An 18,445-nucleotide genomic window follows, 5' to 3' on the forward strand; every position below is an offset into this window, starting at 1 on the left:
TTTGAAAAATTTACCAAGTGTGTTCCTTAGAGGGTGTCTTGCTCATTTGATCTTGAAACTAGAAATGCAGTTAAAGTAAGGTAAGATATCGCAGTGCCAGAGTGCCTCAATAATCGGAGTTTGTCGTTTGTAAGGGAGAAAATAGTGGATATGTTTTGTGTGCCAACACAACAAATAAGAAGGCCATGAGGTTGCGACACATGTCCAAAGTAGGTCTGATGTTACTATTTTGAAAATTCTTCTTCTCTCTACGTGCTCTCTCTTCTGCCTCCCCTACACGCTCTCTCTCTCTCTCTCTCTCTCTTCAGCAGCCCCCTCTTTCTCCCACCAAGCCTCCGTCTAACCGTCGCGGAGTGGCTCGTCGAACAAGCCACCATGCCCTTGTCCAATTGACTTACCACCATGCCCGATCGACGACAATGGCAAAGGCATCCTTTTAAGGGGGAGCCGCACAGTGGTTCGTCGGACAAGCCACCACACCCTTATCCGACCAATGAACTTTGCGATGGTGGAAGTGGAGCGGTGTTGTGGCTCGTTTCTCTGACAAGAGCACAGTGGCTCATTGGACGTGGTGGGAGAGAGAGAGGGCGGTGATGAGAGAGAGTCAAGTGAGAGAGCATGTCCGTTGGGGGAGGGGGGAGATCGCATGTAGAGGGGAGAGAGAGGGGGAGAGAGGAGTTTTCAAATTTTAAGTTCCACATACAACGTGTGTTGTTTTTTAAGACTTTCTTATCTCGTCACGCCCCGCACAATTAATCGAATATTTTCTAATTTCTAGATATGCTTTTCTTGTTTCATATATATTACCACTTTTGGTGAATTTTGTTTTTCATAATGACGTGGTTGTCTTTATTGATTCTTATGCGTCATGATGGTCATTTTTTTATTTTTTGAAATTTTTTGAAATTTTTTGCTTTCCATACTTATATAATTGTCTTTTCTAGCTGCTTTCGTTGAGGTTGTCTTCCTCTCATGCCTTTTTTTATTCGGCGTCTTTTGAAAGACCATAACAATACATTCGTACAGATATACATTTTCCTATGCTGCTCATTTTCTTACGTGTTTCATAGTTTCAGTAACTGCTAACACTCAAATTGCTATGTTTGATGATTACTATCAAGTTCCAAACATTGTCAAGGATTCGAGGAGAATTTTATTTTCTTTTCAGATGTTTTTGACATGGTTGGAGGTTAATATAAACACGTGATGGAAGATGACAACGCCGAATTGTTGAGTTAGAGGAAAACTTAGCCTCTTCTATCATTTAAAACACACAAAAAAGCCGTTTTTAAGCACTTTATTCAAGCTCGTCATCTTTGGCCGTTTCAATGTAGTAATCTAGCTTTTTAAGAGAAATAACATGCTGACCTTGTGTGCAGTTATTCAATATGAAGATGTACCTGGAAGAGCAACTTCAAGAGGCAGATAGTCCATACTTTAAAATTCAGGAGCTCGACTTTTTTCTCCCCTTGCCTGGTGTTATTTTGACATGACGGTACGTTCGGGATCACACAAAAGATCAAGAAATTCATCAAAGCACAACAGCGATATTCACCTTTGGAGATCATTTTGTAATTTCACCTCTATAATTCTTGTGTTCCTATTAACGTATCTTTTTCCTCCCAAATACGCTCACCTCAAATTTTAATTTTTCACACAAATCCAAAATACTCAAAACCAATATCGATCAAATCGCCGAAACCCCAAGCAAAATCGTAAAACGAGTTTTCGAGGAGTGACAACTTGGTAATTTCGAGGGAAAAAAAATGAAAGTAGGTAAATGGTCGATCCTCTTGTGTCATTAATCTCTTCGGAAGCCGCTTTTGACTTCGTGCAAGTCTCTATCATCATAGTGCAAGAGGACGAGAGTATAAAAGGGGAACTTGTTAATGGGCTTTGTACTCAGTCTCTCACCAAAGCAGGCCCATCTCAGCCCAGCCCAAACAGCACCACGAAAGCCCAAACCCGCAAACGCAGAAAGGAAAACCCTAATTTCCCAAGTCGGCTCCCCCGCTCGCCCTCCGTCGCCTACATAAAGCGAAACAAGGGCCTTCGTCTTCATCTCCATCTCCATCTTTCTCCCTGCCTCCCTCCCTCCCTCCCTCCCTTCCCCTGCAAATCTCTCTCCGTCTCGCTTCCCTCGGCGTCTTCATCTGGTGTTCCGCCTGTCCGGGTCGTCTTCAAATCCATGCCTTCTTCTTCTTCTTCTTCTTGTTATTCTTGTGGGTGCGAGTGCAGTGATGATGCAATTGTATGTGGACTAGAGTTTCTGATACTACTCGTAGTTGAAGACTAACCCTTGGCTGTCTGAGCACTCTCTCTTCGCTTCCCCATGATCTTGTTATTCTTTTCTTTGTTCTCCTTCCTTTCAAATCGCTTCCTTCATTATCGTACGTTTCGCAGTAATTTAGGTTTTTATTATTGACATTGGGCTTGTGATGATAAATCATTATATCTTAGCGGATTTCAGTGAGGCTTCATCGTCAATGATCTGATTGTTACACACACTGAAGCCCTTGTAGATTCTAGAATTTTACCCGTCTTTTCGACGGCGATTTCTTCGGTCCTTTTTTATGGTTTGAAAATAAAGATCGATTCTTTTTCTAGGTGTGGGATTGAGATTGCAGTGATGAGATTAAGGCACCCGAGGGGGTGTCGATGGGCAGTGGATCAATCCGTGAGCCCGAATTTATAAAACGACTTCTCCTTCCACTGAGCAACGATAATCCTCAAAAGTCTTTTTCTTTTTCAAAATCTCTTTTCTGGATTTGGATTTAGAGAAAAGTTTTATGTTTTTTTCTGATTTTGATTGTTGGGTTTGAGTATTTAAAATTTAATAATAGGTAAAAAAATTTGGGGGCGCCCTTTACCAATTCTGGGGGATGAACTGTTCCTCTTGGCATAATGGCTTGGGCGCTAGATCAGCATTGTGGCACTATCCTGATCGGTGGCTGTGTTCTCAGTGCCATTGGATCCTGGAAACGCCTCATACATTCCCTTCGGACAATAACATCAGAAATCTCGTCTGATCCTTTTGACATTTTAGCAGCAGTTAAAGAGTGAACAAGTAGGTTGCCACATTTAATAGAGAAATTGCTGTGGCATGTTGGGCAGTTTTGAGGAATGAAAAAGATCCCTGACAAGTTTGATATGTGAATAACAATCACAGAAAAGATTGATCCGATGAACTCGTGGGTCGTGTTTGTCAAACTTTGAATTTAAAAGGTAACTAAACCAAGCAGCTTTTATTGAACACTGGATTTGACAGATAATCAAAACCGATTATGTTCATAGCTAAAAGAGGGGCAAGCCTAACTAGAGTTGGATTACTTGGAAGGTCATTACATCAGAAAATATTACCGTCGGTATTGTTCTTGTTCAGGTGGAGAGATGCCATGCTCAGAAAATTTGACTTGATCATCGAACAAACTATGAAGTCTACTAGTCGTTTTACAGGCCAAACCATCAACGAAAGAGTAAGCACTTTTCTTCGGAAAATAGGTTTAAGGATGGGCGACCTAAAATGAAATTGCTTGCTAGCTTTCCAACCAGCGGAGCTTTAGAGGTCCCGACGGGCTGACGGAACACGATGACCTACAAGTATCGATCCAGGCACCAACACCACTGCTAGACAGACCGTCCTCCTCACCTCATTATGCCAACCTTGCCCATCCACTGAGCAAGTCTTAATCGCCATACCTCATCTCGGACATTTTTCCTTTCAATACCTCTAGTTCTAATTTGAAACCCATCTCCTTCAACTACTACAGAGATACAACCTTTGAATTCTAGACGAGAAAACAAGTATTTTAAACCAGCTTCTAGGATTCTATTGACGCGTCCTGCTTAGGTGTGATAAACAACGATCTACTTGAATACCAGGAGCTTTAAAACTTGTTACGAGAGTTACATGTACCAGGGAAGAAAAAATTAAATAAATGAAGATTAATTATAAACAATTTCCACTGTGCTGCATCCACGTAAAAATTATGTAGTCACATGTAAATCAGTCCTCAAAGGTCATCCAACAGAATTGTTACACATTTCATTTCTTCCATCCAAAGTAGATACCAGATAGGATAGCCACCCCAGCAACTGCGACACCCAAAGACGAGAGCACTTTGAAGGTAGAAACCGTCGGCTTTTTTGAAGGCATTTCCAGAAGATCCTTTACCTGGCACATGCAACAAAGCAAGTTAACATAAAAATCATATGCAGAAAAATAAATAATCCTAACACGATTTAGCATGTATAAACCATAAATTATTAAAACTAACCACCACAGGCTGCTTCCAATGCTTCTTGATACCGCCAAGATGGCCTTTGCCAACAACTGCGACGACTGAACTATGTTCTCTGGCAACCTTTAACAATGTGTATGACATGTACCTAGCAGACAAATTATTAAGCTGCTAGTGATGCTAGTATCGAGCCAAGAATGGATGAGCTATCATATTAAGTCACTATAGCTAACAACGTCATCAAAATCTTCTAGAATCTAAACCATTGGCATCTACTTAAAGATCAAATAGAGTTGTAATTTTGAATGTGAAATTAATAACAATGGAAAATGAAAAATGGAAAGTAATAAAGTCTTTCATAGGGTAGATCTATTCAACGAAATGCTGAAATATAACGAGAATACTTACTGATCTCGCTCATGAACAAGTGTCTCCATTAGGGTGGGAAATTCCTTGCTCATTTCTTGAATCACAAGAGTCAACATGTCTACATCGTCCAGGTCCTTCAGCTAATGCAAAGAACCAGGAAAATCACCAACGTGGATTGGCTTTTTATTGAAGCTCCATTATATATCATGCAAGAAGCACTTAGAAAATTCACAATGAGATATAGGGAAATAAAGCTTACCATTTTATTGAGATCCTCGGGGCTCGGTAGGAAGACTGCTTGGAAAAGTAAGGAATACATTAACTTTGTCTTATGCCAGAGTGGCATTTTTGCCCATGTCCTTCGTAAGGTAACCTGTGGCGGTCATAGAAAAAAGTCATAATAGAGATGAGAAAAGATATGGAGTTAAAAAGCACGAAATAAAGTAAATTGAGAAATAATGCTTCATATATTTTTAGCATCTAAAAACTGCAATTCAAGATCAGTACTTAGGGTAATTAAAACAGAAGGCAAACATGATTATCGTCCATGAAGATTCACAATGTCCATAAAAGCCAATTAGCTACTAAAAATGAAACAACATAAGTTAGTTAAATTGACTTTTGGATTTTTAGCCCTCCTCTAGTGTAGGAAACCAACATGGTTTGCCTTCAGAATGGAATGCTTATGCTTTGCTGCTAATATTGTGCTGCATTTCCTTGGGAATAAGTTTCTGGAGAACACCTAACTAATATTACATACTAAGCACCTCTCACATTGATTTCTGAGTATTAATCATTGAAGCCGATAAACTAGAAAATATCATAGATGTTCTCTACAGTGATTACTCAGAACAACAACATGAACGCCTTAGAGTGAGGAGGAAAAGAAAGCAATACCTGTACTGGGCGATCACCTAGTAGAACCTTGCCACCATACTTCATTGCTTCTTCAAATGCTACACGAAACTCAGCTCCAGGATAGACCTCAAGCTTATTAGCAACCTAATAAATAATATAAGTGAGATCCAAAGAATATATGTTGAGTCCAGTTAAAAGAAATGCCAAAGGATATTGCAAACAGAATAATGCTGACATAAAATTTCAGTTCAAACCAGACAAGTCACGAGTTAATTGGAGAAAAAACATGCCTTGGCAAGGAACCAGCTATAAAGGATTCCAAATACATTGTGTTTTTTCTTGTACATTTCCACCATCTCTCCAAATGTAGGTACCTGGCAGACCATAAGAAAACATCCACAGATTGAGATGAAATCAAATTGATCCTTTAGATTTGAATCCAATGATACAGATCAAAAGAGCGTTCAATGTACACTAATGACATTAATTTCCATGCCTAAAAAATGCCACCAAAAATACGTTAAAATACTCTTCAGCTCGAGAATAATACTCAATATTTTGGTGCTTCTTCAGAAGTAAAACCGACAAGATGTGAATTAGAATTAAAGCATCAAGCTAGTAAATACATGGAATAGAAAAGTAAGACTATGTTAATGCAATTCTCTAGTCATACAAAACAAGTAGCAGGCAACCTATTAAAAACTAACATCATCTGCTGATTCATAAATCGATTTGAGCGTAACTAATCTTTTTGCTCGTGGGAGGAACACTAAGCAAATGAAGCCTCCCATACAGGCTTGCAAGAACAAAACAGTAAAGAAACCAGCCAAGGACTGGGATAAATATTCATAGACCACACACCTTCAGATTCTGCGGTGTAAGCACAGCCGCTCGACTGTGGCATAACTCCAAAAATACCACCTGCGCTCAAACAGAAACACCAAATTTTCTCAAACTTCCTCAGGAACTGGAGGTAGTTCTGAAGCATGAACAATGCAATGCAGGCGAAATCCAAAACATTATCCATCCATCAATTAGCAAGAATAGGAAAACACCTCTGGTTTCAGGTAACTGATCACAGCTTCTACTTCTCTACATGATTCCTGCAACCAAACCCATATCAGTACATTTACAGCACAAACTCGCGTTGCCACAATAACATGAAACCGATACTAAACGAATTATGCATGGACAAATTAGGATTCCATGAATTCAATTCTCTTTCAATGCCACATTTTCTCATCAACCAAACATATCATCAGCCCAGATGCAAGAACTCAATTTCCAAGTCTCGCATCGATTTCCTCCCAGTCCTCTCCCGAACAATCATCAGAATTCATTCCGAAGATACCGATTTCTCATTCCACTCAATCGATTCAAGAACGACATCAAAGTCGTCATGCTAAAGATAAACAGCCATAGATAATCATGACCCAAAATTCAGAGTCCGAAGCTTCACACCACTCACCTCGGAGACATGGGCCGTCCCAACCAGGAACACGTCGCAGGTGCCGCCCTCGGCCGAGGACTCGCAGTCGAGGACCACCACGCTCCTGGAGAGTTCCTCGGGAAGCGTCATCCTCCTCCGATCGGATCCCTCGCCGTCTCCGTCGCCGACGCCGCCGCCGCCGCCGCCGCTCCGACGATCAGCCTCCTCGCCGTCGTCCTCCACCTCCACCTCCCTCGCGACGTCGACCCCGACGAAGCTCTCGCCCAGGCTCTCCACGTTGGGATCCGGGTCCTCGATGTGGACGAAGTCCTCGCCGGAATTCGGGTCGGGCTCGGGCGGGCGAGGGTCCATGGTGGCAGTGGCGGCGGAGGGCCGGGTGGTCACGGCGGCGATGGGGCGGTTCTTGGAAGGGGCGGTGGTGGAGAGGCTGAGCCGGGTGGCGGGTCTGGAGGGGGAAACGAATCTGAGAAGCGGACGGTGGGAGGTTCTGGCAGCAGCGGCAGCGGCAGCAGGAGGAGGAAGGAGGGAGGAGAGGAGATAGCGGGTCGGGCGATTCATGAAACGGGTCGGGTCGAGGAGGAGGAGTGCGGCGGATGGCTTGCCATATCTGGGGATTTCACCTCGAATCCGCCATTTATGGAAAATCGATCTTTTTGCCCCCACCTCGATTGCGTGTCTTTCGATGGAGCGATTGAGTTCGCGAAGAACGAGCGCGCTGACGACGTCGCCTCAGAATCAAAGATTGGAGCGGGATTCTTGCGCCTAGAAGTTTTGCTTTCGATGCTTACAGCGTTTGAAGAAAATTCCCTTCTTAATTTTGAAGATTGAAAAAAACTTCTTCGTTATTTTATACGTTAATTGTCGAAATGGAAAATGTTGAATACAATCTTAATATCCCAATTCATCAATGAAACAATCGAATCGGATATGGAATATTCTCGAGAGAAATTCAAATTGTGGAAACTCATGTATAAGCGGTAGATTTTATGGGAAATTTCACTCTCGCCAATTTAGAAATGATAAGATATTTTTCTAGATTTAAGTCCAACGAATTGATTGGATGGTTAACCCTTGCGCTACGTTTTGTCGTCCTGATTTATAATCGGGATAGGATTGGATAGGATAGGATATAAAATCCCTTGGGATTTTTTTATATCCCGTCCAGGTGTTTGGTGAATCGCGATTAAAGTCGGATATGTTCACATCATGTATATATATATAAATGACATCATTATAAATGAACCTAAATCTTCATAAATGAAGACGGTGAAAATATCTCGTAACACTATTCCTTAATTTATTTATTATTTATTATATTTTTCCTCTTTTTTATATTATTTTCATTATTATTTCTTTTTTCCCTTTCATCATTTTTTAATAAAAAAATTATCAAATAGTAAACTGTACTAACATATTTAAAATACAAAAATACCTAAAATATATAATAAATATAAATATTTAATTTATAGATTGAATGTTTATTATAAAATATAATTAAAATTGAATATAGAAATTAAAATAAGATTAATTAAAAATAAATTTTTATTTTTATTTTTATTTTTATTTTCTTAAATTAGAATTCAAATATTATTTATATTGAAATATAATTTCAATTTTGTTAATTTAATAAGTTTTTTATTCAAGAAAAATAACTTTCCTATTATGGACATTAAATCCTATCTACCTTTATCCCACCTCACCCACGATAATTTTATCCTTGTCTATATCCCCTTTATATCCGACTTTATCCTATCCCGAAGTGAAGACTAAACATAGGATAGGATAAATTATATCATATCCCGAATTTTATCCCGATCCAAACGCAAATTTGTAGAATGGTTCGACAGGCAACTTGGACATCGGGGAGTATTAAAGGGAGTTGTATCACTAAAAGAAGAATATACATTATGAATTCCAAAGTTTATTATAGTTTTATCTTCAATATTTTCATCTTTCGTGAGCTACACTTTATAGTTTCTTAGAGGTCGTGAGTATAAAATCAGGTAATCTTTTATAGAGCTTAAGTAGTGAACACTCAATCTTTATAACATTTTATTGATTCATCATAATGTAATCCAACTGATAAGTTATCAATATGGAAAAGTAAAAGTGGACTCAAAGTCGAACCACTAAATTGTTGTTTACAATTTTTCTATCGTTTAAATTTTAAGTTATATTTTGTGATAGTTTATTGTATACCATAATATATGAATATTGCATAATTTGTCACCAGACTTTATCCTATCGCAATATTGTCTTAACCTCATTTTAATTCTGTATTGTCATCTATCCACCCCCTCCGATGAAGTTCGCTCAAACACAAAGATGCCATCTTTACCTCATCTCCAATGCCCGAATTTTGACAGCAAGCTCGTAGCTTTTTAACTTTACCCGAATCATTGCTCAAAATCTCTTGGGAAAAAGCCACCAAAAATCCTGAATTTTGTATATTTACTCAAAACTTTTTTTTTTTTGATGACGTGAAAAATTCCAAACTTTTCAAACTGTGACACGTTTACTCCATTAAGAGCATTTTTATCCTTTTATTTTATTATTTTATTTTTTTCTTCTTCTTCCCTTTGTCAACCGTGGCGGAGGGAAGCCGGTGTCCAGTGAGGGGCGCCCTTGTTGGCGTTGGGCAAGGGCCTCCCCGCCAAATCTGGCAAGGGCACTCCTCGCCCCATGCTGGCAGGCGAGGGCCGTCCGACACCGATGAGGGCAGGGACACCCTCGCCCGACCTAGTCAGCATTGCCTAACATCGGCGTGGGTCGCCCTAGTCCGACGCTGGCGAGGCAGCCCTTGTCGGATGCCGGCTTCCCTCCTCGGCCAGCCGACGGAGGGAAGAGAGAAGAAAAAAAGAAAAAAATTTAAAAATTTAAAAAAAATGAAAAGACTAAAAGGTCTTACAATTTTGGGTAAATGTGTCACATAATAAAAGTTGAAGATTTTTGATGTCACAAAAAAAGTTTAGATTAAATGTATTACGATCGGCAAAATTCAAGATTTTTCACGTCATAAAAAAAAATTTGGGTAAACGTATTACTTTGAGCAAATTCATGATTCTTCGTGCCTTTTCCCAAATCCATTCGTGGGTATTTTATATTTGGGCTAAGGGCTAAGGGCTTAGGGTTCCCTTCTTCCGTGGAAACCCAAAGCCGAAGACGCCATTTTCAGACGCGTACGAGCGACCTTCTCCTCCTCTTTCCTTCCTTCCTTCCTTCCTTCTTCGGCGTGCGCTTGTGTCGGCGGCGATCGGCGGCGCTCCATTTCGATCCTTCAGTTCGTCCCCCTCTCTCTCTCTTTCTGCTTTGGAGAAAACTGACTGACTACTGACCATCGCCGTCCATGCGTTGTGCACATGCAGGGGATTCGCGATCTCAGCCGTCCGAATCCTGCTCGAAAGCTCGCGGGAGCTTCGGAATTGCTCGCCCTCCTCCCCGATTTTCGCGATCGGTTCTGTGTATTCGGCCTCCGGTTCGTTTGATTTTTTCCAGGGAGTTCCGACCGGTCCGAGTCGCGGCTCACGATGGTGGATAGGAAGCTGTTCAAGACGAAGCTGTGCGTCTTGTACCAGAGAGGTCACTGCAACAGGCAGAGTTGCTCGTTCGCTCACGGGCAAGCGGAGCTCCGGCGATTCGTCGGCGGCCCCACTACTGGTAATTGCGATGTGCTTCCTTGCGCCTTCTGGTCGTCGCGGGTTTAGCATTTCGGCTTGTCGGCGATTCCGTAATGCGCGTCGGTTCATGATAATAGAAATTGGCAAGACAGGTGATGGGTCCGATTGTTGTCTGGTGGGTAATGTTTGGAATCATTTGAGCTCCATTTTCCACATCGGTTGGGAATGGTAACGACATTGAAGAGCGGACGGAGTTAATTAGTTGTTTGGATGTGCGGGTTTTGTGCGTGTCTGACTATGTTCGGCGAGCCATAGAGTGTACCTAGTTTTCATGACCGCTTGAATGTTTTCAGCTTTGAAGCATCGATCATGAGCTTGATGATACTGTGTTGAGCTCACTTATCTAGCTGTATCAGCATCATTGATGTGCATTGTGATTGGCTGCAACTATGTCTTGTTTTTCTTTGAATCTACTCCTCCTATAATTGTGCTTGTCTCTTAAGGAGGCTATATTTGTTGCAGCAGGCTTTTTCTGCTCTTTTTTGCTGAACGCAGCTTCCCACTTTGCCGCATTTTCTTTCTTCTGCTGCATTTCACCTCCACCATTACTTCGCATGGTTTTGTTCCCTCTCAAGCTCGTGAGTGTTTCACTGCTAGATGATGGGATAATTTTCTACTTCATTTGAAAAATTTATCTAATCATGCTGATGCAATACATTTGATGGGATAGTTAACTTGCTATGTGCTCGATGTTGCCGGAGAACAAATCCAAGGGAAAATGCAAATTTCCTTGCCAAATCCAGGGAATTTTTTGTTGTTGAAACTATGAATTAATTTGACTATTTCATTGATTACAGTTATTTGGATTTTCTTGCAGCTGTCCCTAAAGTGTTCTTTCCATGAAGCAGATAATTATACGATCTATTTACCCTTATCTTTCATCCTGAATTTTCCGAGCTGTTTTATGTTTTCTTTATCCAAAAGTTGTGCTTGCACTCACATTTATGTATTGGCCCTGCATAACTTGAAGCAGAAGCATCTTCCATACCTCTGATGTGTATGCGAGGAGATTTCATTAGTATCTATTGCAGAATAGATATTTCAGGACATGGGTTATCGAGAGACTTAATGCACTATATCAGCAATTTCAAGGCTGGGATAGACTCTTCTGGATAATCCAATGCTTATGGGATGACTTTAACAGTCATTAGTGTATTATATATAATGGACTTCATCTTGGCTTACTGTAATTCATCCACCAGACTGGAAAGCTACTTTTGGGGGAATTCTCTAGTCGAATTTGTGTTCTTCTGTATATGATTCTTAGAAACAAGGTGATAGCATGATGTGTTCAACTTATCTCAATCATGTTATGAGGAAGGAGCTCACGGTATTCTCTTCGTCTAATTCTTCAAATATATGATTCAAATGGATTTCATGGATGGAGATGATGCGACTTCTAATGGCTTTATAGTCTGAACTATGAAGCAACAAAAATATTGATTGTGGATCAGATTGTATCATATTATGTGATCAACAAGGAGAATCTATCTATAGTATGGTTCAGAATTCTTTTGTGTCTCTTGTTGCTCCACAAGAAGAAGAGGGCTGTCAACTATTCTTAAATACTATTCTACTTTGACATTTCAAGGGTTGTCTTGATGATATACTCTCCAAATGGGTCTTTTATAACTATGTGTTCTATGAGTTCGCTTGTTGCTATGGTTCCTTGGCATGTCATGGAGGCACTTTTTCTATTCATTGTTATGTTATTCGTATTGCTCACTATGGTAAGCTTTGCTTCACTATGACTTATAGGTCATCTAAACTAGATGGTTTGACAACTATGGTACCATACTGGAATTTATTATCTTCTTATCATAGGTAGGAGGGACTACCGAGGTGGTGATTTGAGGAATAAAATTGGCAGAAGGTATTCTCCTCGGAGGAGGTATTCGCCGGGAAAAGATGCAAGAGCTCGCCATGGATTTCATGGTCAGAAGCTACGCCCTATGTCTGTGTCTCTTATCCTGTGTTAACATTGCTATAATCTTCTTTAATTTGCATACAACCTATGGGCTATGTGGCTTTTCTTTATTCATTAATTAATAGCAGTGGTAACAGATCTGAGCAATGAGTCTTGGCAGTTCTTTTGTTCACTTTTTTCTTCTGGGTGCTGTCATTTGCAGGATACAGCCCTTCAAGGTCCCCTGAGGAAAATAGGTAAGCTGGCACAACTCTCCCTCTTATGCACTTACTGCCATTTTTAAGTGTGTATGAGCTGTTCATCTCTTGCTTGTTTTTCTGTCTCTGTTGCCATCACAAAATCTTATTAGCAATAGATTAACTATTATTTTCACATTACTTTTTTACACAACTATCCTTGAGATTTATCTGTCAGTCAAAGATGAACTAGCGGATTTCTGGTGGTTTGTGCTTTTCTTCTCCAATCTTTCGATGTTATGAGCAATTTGGTATTTCAATTGAGTTGGAGATATGATATGTTGGCAATGGCAGTCTCTATGTTCCGGAGTTAGATGTAATCTGATTAACAAAACATTGATTGTGGGGGGTTGCTGCATAAATTTGTGACTAGAGTTAGCTTTGTTCAAAGGCATGAATATCTTTTTCTTATGGTAGTGTTTGCATAACATGCTGTTACCAAACTAGGATTTTCTTACTATACATCTATTATGCAATCATAGCAACCTGGCTTGCTTATCGAGGTTGATGGATAAGAAGATCTTTATTTCGAGATTGCCCAATAGCTCCTGGAAAAAAATGTGAATCGATTAAACCAAATGGCTTAATACTACTGAATGAGTCTTCCACGTCATCAAGGAAATGATTCCTTTTTCCAAATGGGACATTGATCAAGAGTGGGGCTGTTTACTGGTCCATTGGGAACTGCACTAGCTTTAACATTTATAGGTTACTCTGCTCTCTATTGATATTGGAATGATGTCACATATATTGTGATATGGAACAAAGCACTAGGTACCACTTCTCATAGAAGTGTTATGTAGGAGGTAGGCTTAGTTGGTTTCGAATGACAAATAAAGTGCATGACCAACCTCTTTCAATCAAGTGAAGCAACAGTTTTACCGCCATTAGATTTATGTAATATCTTTCAATACCATGAGTATGTGGTGGGATGAGTTGGAGCACTGATTTCGGTGATCTGGAAAGTGAATGGACCCAGCATATAAGTGATGAACTGGAATGGCAGTTCATAAGTGGGGTATAACAATCCCATTAGGCTGCATTTGGTCATCCTAATTCAGATTGGGATGACATAGGATAAGGTGAGATTAGAAATCCTCCGAATGTCCTACTGAAGTAGAGAATCTTAGCTCTAATACTGAACTACGGGAATATCCTGTGTTTGGTGCAACTAAGATAGTATTGAAAATCTTGAAAAATCAACTGTTATATCTAGTTGCTTTGGTCTCCATCCGCCACTTCCAACGCTCTTTGTAGTGCCCCAAGTTTGTCGTCCCATCCGTCACCCGCTTGATTGGCATCCTCTTGGTTGCCATTGTTGACGCAGTCTTACCTCGAAGGTCAAATTCTGATAGTTTTTGGACTGGAGGTGCTTATAAGGCTAAAAGCAACGGCAATTTTTTCACTGTGCTGGTGCAAATATTATTCCTTTTGTGCCTTTACATCCTGAAGAACAAATTCAGTATTCAAAACATAACCCAGTGTCTTTATTCACCTAGCCAATTGGTCCAGTTCATCATAGGTCTCCGGTGCCTTTGGGTGTGAAGTGTCACCCAGATAGAACTTGTGGCCTATATTTTTCACTTGAATCCAGCTACAAATGGCTTCTTTTAAAAGACTTTTCAGTTTCATATTCTTTCTGATCTCTGCTGCATCTTCCCATAGACCTGCTGAGGCATATGTATTTAATAGCAAATGTAGGCAGCAGGGTCATCCGATTCCTGCTTTAAAATCATTGCTGCAGCTCGTTTTGCCAGTTCAACGCTGCCACGAGCTTGGCAAGCTCAAGGAATTGCACACCAGATCAGTGTATCAGCCCTTAAGAGTCATTGAATTTATAAACTATGAACTGAAGGGTTTTGACAAGGGATCCAGATCTGCCCAATAAGTCACTATGCATGCATGGTATTTGATTCTGGGCAAGATACCAAGTTCAGGCTCCTTTTCACCCTCGGTTGTCGGAACACAAAGTGACGGCGATTTACTGTTGTGATGGTGGTCCTTGTGGCCAACGAAGCAATATCTGGACGCGTCACTCCATCACTCCATCATTGGAAGATAGTGGGGTTTGTTATGTTTTTTATCTTTCTAAAGTCTTTAATCCAACCCGAGCTTATCCCAACCTCTCTCGGATTTTTTATCCGACTTTTTATTCGGGTATATCTGGTCTGTAGGACTTCACCAAACACTTGATAGGATAATTTGTTATCCTATATGGACTATCAAATGCAACCTTAATACTTGACCAAAATGAATAAATCAGGCTCATGACCTTATTTTCCATTCTCTGACATGCATTTCTTGGTCATGTTTTGGATGGGGTGAGTTATTGATATACTTCTCCATTTATGCCATGATTTTTGTTATCTGCTTATATTCGAGCTCATTATTAAATTGCAGTGACAGAAAGCGCAGGAAGAAGCAGCATTTGGATGGTCAAAGTGACGCTTCAGATCTCAATCTTCCGGAGGAGGCTGAAGATCGAGAAATAGTAGGGAAATCTACATCGTCCCAGTCCAAGTTTGCTCTTCTGGATCAGGTAAGTGAAATCTTTTTGGTATCCTAGTCTTAGTTTAGAATTTTTCTTAAAGTGTGTTCCTCGGAAGGAGTCTGGCTTTTTTGATCTTGGAACTGGATATGCAGTTAAAGCAGGTAAGGTCAGATATCAACATGCTGAAGCACCACAAGAATCAGCAAGAGGTGAGTTTATTGTTTACAGGAATGCTTTTATGCTTCTCTTGTTTTATATTTGTTTTTATCTATATGGGAGCTTCCATACTGCTCTTCTTTTCTATTCTTTTTTGAGTGTTTTGTCGCTTTTAATAACTGCTAAACTTGGGTGCATTTATTTAATATGAAGATGTACCTGGAAGAACAACTTCAAGAGGCAGATAGTCTATCCTCTAAAATTCAGGAGCTTGAAGATCAGTTGCACAAAGAAAAGAAAGAGTGCAAAAGGTAGGAAGCAGCAAGTCTGCTCTTTTCTGGCATTCCATGATGCATTGCGTCTGTGAGGAATCTATTCTAATGTTATTGTTTCTCCATTTTGCCTGGTCTTTTTTTGACATGATCGGATGTTCAGGATCACATCAAAGATCAAGAAATTCGTCAAAGCGCATCAGCGATATTCACGATCACAAGATGAACTGAAAAGGCAAAAGCTCTTTTCTTTTATTTTCATGTTAATCTTTGACTTACGTATGCATGTTTAATTCCATGCATTTCGAATTGCTTCCAGCTTCAGAGAATTTCTTTTATTCATGGTTTTATCATCATTCTGAATTTTGCAGATCAGAACTCCAACTCCACAATCTGGGAGATCAGCTTGGCATGGATGCTATTGGTGTTGGAAACAATGAAGAGGACTCGAGTGTCAACATCGTCAGTGATGGAGAGCCTACTGGGAATTATGTTGCTAGCCCAAAGAGTATGTAATGAAATTCTTTGATTGTTTTTACCAGATAGATGATACTTTTTATTTGACTAACTAATTGCTGGTGTTTACTGCATTGTTCTTCCTATCTTTTTCCACTTCCTCTGTTTTTGGCTTAGAAAATTAATGTCATGTTGAAAAGGGAAGTAAGGATACAATTTATTGCAAAGGCTTGCCAAATGAGTTGGAACTATATCCTTCTGTTAGTTTTTTAAGTCTTAACGAGTATGGGAAAGGGAGGTCGATATGATTTTGTGGTCAAGTTGCCAGGAATCCAACTAAAGATCAGAGGATCTGAGCTCACTACTTCCTCATTTATTTAGGGAATGCATTAGTACAAGAAAACAGCAACTATCTTTTAATGATAGATACAGTTTTGCAAATTTCCGAGTCGTTGAAAGATGGAACTATCTGCATTCTCCAAAGTTTGGATGAAATATAAACTAGTGGGATAATTTTCATTTTATGGGACGAGTAGGTCTTGTGTCTGATGTTACTCATTTTTCTTGTTTGCTTGCATTTGTTTGTAAAACTTGCGATGTGAAACAGGTAGATTAAAGTATTCACAGGGGAAAGCATATCCTCAAGTGAATGATGACAAAGATGAAGAGGGAATGGACAAAAGAATGGTCCTAAGCAAGCTGATGAAGGCAAGAGTAAGAGAGAGAAAGCTGTATCTTCTAGCATTTCTTCAGCAGAGAAGGTTCCCTTTTGTTCCTAATGCCTCAAATGTTTTGTATTTGAGATGATACAATTGTCTTTGTGTTGGTCATTAGAATTTTGTGATTGCTTGCTTGAGATATATTTCTTTTCTTTCAATTGAAGGTTCTGCCTAAAGGACCTTTGATTGGGATGACACTACCACCAACAGGCATGGCTGCTCATGCTATTGATGAACTTGCTGATATTGAAGAAGAGAACATTGAATTAACTGAGCTTGCTTCAGCAGGAAATGAGGTGGCTGTATCAAAAGGCTTTCCTTCATCAATACAGTCAGTGCCCAGTGTTCACAAGAATTCTTTTTCTCAGGTATGTTTTCATCTTTTTTCAGCATTATTGCTAGGAGGAAGAGAGGATAGATCTGTTTCATGGGATTTGGTTGAACGAGTTAGTGTTCACCTAATTTGGTCTTGCAAATTGTTACGATTGTTCTCTGGGTCCTTCTGTCTTGCAGAACTATATGTTCTGAACTGATGACCACAGTACGCTATTGTCTTGGTTTTTTTGGTAAATAGTGGCTGTATTTGCTTCTTATTTGAGTATTTTCTCTTGCAGTATAAGCATAATAGTGAGAACGTGGACTTGAAGGGGCTGGGGGAGGAGACAGTGAACGTGGATAATGTGTAGGATCATCCCATGCCTTAGATACGATTTATTATCTTTGTGAGATTCTGCGAGCCTTACATTTTCGGGGGACCTGGCTTGTGTACAGCATTTAGTTAGTGGGATGTACTCCTCTTATATGTACCTTCTTACTATTCTCAGTAGCATTGGAAACTGGAAACATGATGAACTGTAGTCCTCCTTTGATCAAAGACGTTGTAACTTGTGTCACTTGCCAAATCGTGTTAGGCTACCTTTTATCCTCCTATGTACATAGGGTGAAATCTCGTTGAAACATCTTGATGTGTTAGCCAAGATGACTTAAATATGATGAACTGTAAGTCCTCCTTTGATCAAAGTCCTTGTAACTTGTGTCACTTGCCAAATCGTGTTAGGCTACCTTTTATCCCCCAATGTACGTAGGGTGAAATCTCGCCGAAACATCTTGATGTGTTGCAGTATTCTTAGTAATTTAAGTCATCTTGGCATTGTGACCTTGATCCATTAAACCTCTAATTTCCCAAACTAAGCTCGAAGATTATGCTGCAAAACAAGTTAAGAAATGAAATGACTATGTTATGTACTTTCTTCATGACTAAGAAATGAAATGACTATGTTACGAGGGAAGAAGTAAATTCTAAATGTCAAAATTGGCACGGGTGGATAATTAATAAGTATCAAAATTCTTAAAAGATACACTTAAATGTCACTTTTTTAAGAAATTGGATACTTAAGAATCAATTTCGGTGAGGTTTGCTGGAAATTCAATGTGACCGTCTACGTGTCTTGCAGGAATCTATTTAACAATCCTTGTTTCAAAATGATGTTGTCTCATTCCCAAATTTAATTTTTAATATAAATATTAATTAAATTAAATTAAGAAGGACTAAATTTAAAATAAGGGTGAAATTAGCAGGGGGCTTCTATGGTC

At 39.8% G+C, this 18,445-nt stretch overlaps 2 protein-coding genes and 4 non-coding genes across 8 annotated transcripts; 5 read left to right on the forward strand and 1 right to left on the reverse strand.

The window, feature by feature from the left end:
• The first annotated feature begins 2,228 nt into the window (after positions 1 to 2,228).
• Positions 2,229 to 2,319, forward strand: LOC120290076. Its single transcript, XR_005547950.1, has one exon. It is a non-coding gene; the product is annotated as a small nucleolar RNA Z157/R69/R10 (small nucleolar RNA).
• Positions 2,320 to 2,429: 110 nt separating this feature from the next.
• LOC120290080 lies at positions 2,430 to 2,516 on the forward strand. Its single transcript, XR_005547954.1, has one exon. It is a non-coding gene; the product is annotated as a small nucleolar RNA R11/Z151 (small nucleolar RNA).
• A 104-nt stretch (positions 2,517 to 2,620) lies between these two features.
• On the forward strand, positions 2,621 to 2,721 carry LOC120290082. Its single transcript, XR_005547956.1, has one exon. It is a non-coding gene; the product is annotated as a small nucleolar RNA Z152/R70/R12 (small nucleolar RNA).
• Positions 2,722 to 2,868: 147 nt separating this feature from the next.
• Positions 2,869 to 2,996, forward strand: LOC120290087. Its single transcript, XR_005547961.1, has one exon. It is a non-coding gene; the product is annotated as a small nucleolar RNA snoR80 (small nucleolar RNA).
• An 872-nt stretch (positions 2,997 to 3,868) lies between these two features.
• Positions 3,869 to 7,684, reverse strand: LOC104424771 (traB domain-containing protein-like). The gene is made up of 9 exons (XM_010037272.3): positions 6,937 to 7,684; positions 6,524 to 6,571; positions 6,330 to 6,389; positions 5,759 to 5,842; positions 5,508 to 5,612; positions 4,870 to 4,983; positions 4,650 to 4,750; positions 4,278 to 4,389; positions 3,869 to 4,174 (listed from the first exon to the last, which is right to left on the reverse strand). Exons 1-9 carry the CDS (start codon positions 7,474 to 7,476, stop codon positions 4,046 to 4,048), a joined length of 1,293 nt encoding a protein of 430 aa, XP_010035574.2. The 5' UTR covers positions 7,477 to 7,684; the 3' UTR covers positions 3,869 to 4,045.
• Positions 7,685 to 10,038: 2,354 nt separating this feature from the next.
• Positions 10,039 to 17,872, forward strand: LOC104424773 (zinc finger CCCH domain-containing protein 13). Of its 3 annotated transcripts, XM_039305566.1 has the most exons (13): positions 10,039 to 10,198; positions 10,284 to 10,575; positions 12,420 to 12,530; positions 12,725 to 12,758; positions 15,159 to 15,297; positions 15,402 to 15,458; positions 15,619 to 15,716; positions 15,841 to 15,912; positions 16,049 to 16,185; positions 16,741 to 16,894; positions 17,017 to 17,062; positions 17,141 to 17,220; positions 17,467 to 17,872. In XM_039305566.1, the coding sequence occupies exons 2-11, from the start codon at positions 10,446 to 10,448 to the stop codon at positions 17,036 to 17,038; spliced, it is 954 nt and encodes a 317-aa protein (XP_039161500.1). In that variant the 5' UTR covers positions 10,039 to 10,198; positions 10,284 to 10,445; the 3' UTR covers positions 17,039 to 17,062; positions 17,141 to 17,220; positions 17,467 to 17,872. The 3 variants fall into 3 exon arrangements, with proteins under 3 accessions (XP_039161500.1, XP_039161499.1, XP_039161501.1); XM_039305565.1 differs by having other exon boundaries at positions 17,017 to 17,220; XM_039305567.1 differs by lacking the exon at positions 17,017 to 17,062.
• Positions 17,873 to 18,445: the final 573 nt, after the last annotated feature.

The sequence above is a fragment of the Eucalyptus grandis genome, chromosome 11 (assembly GCF_016545825.1).
Source record: "Eucalyptus grandis isolate ANBG69807.140 chromosome 11, ASM1654582v1, whole genome shotgun sequence".
Taxonomy (NCBI): Eukaryota; Viridiplantae; Streptophyta; class Magnoliopsida; order Myrtales; family Myrtaceae; genus Eucalyptus; species Eucalyptus grandis.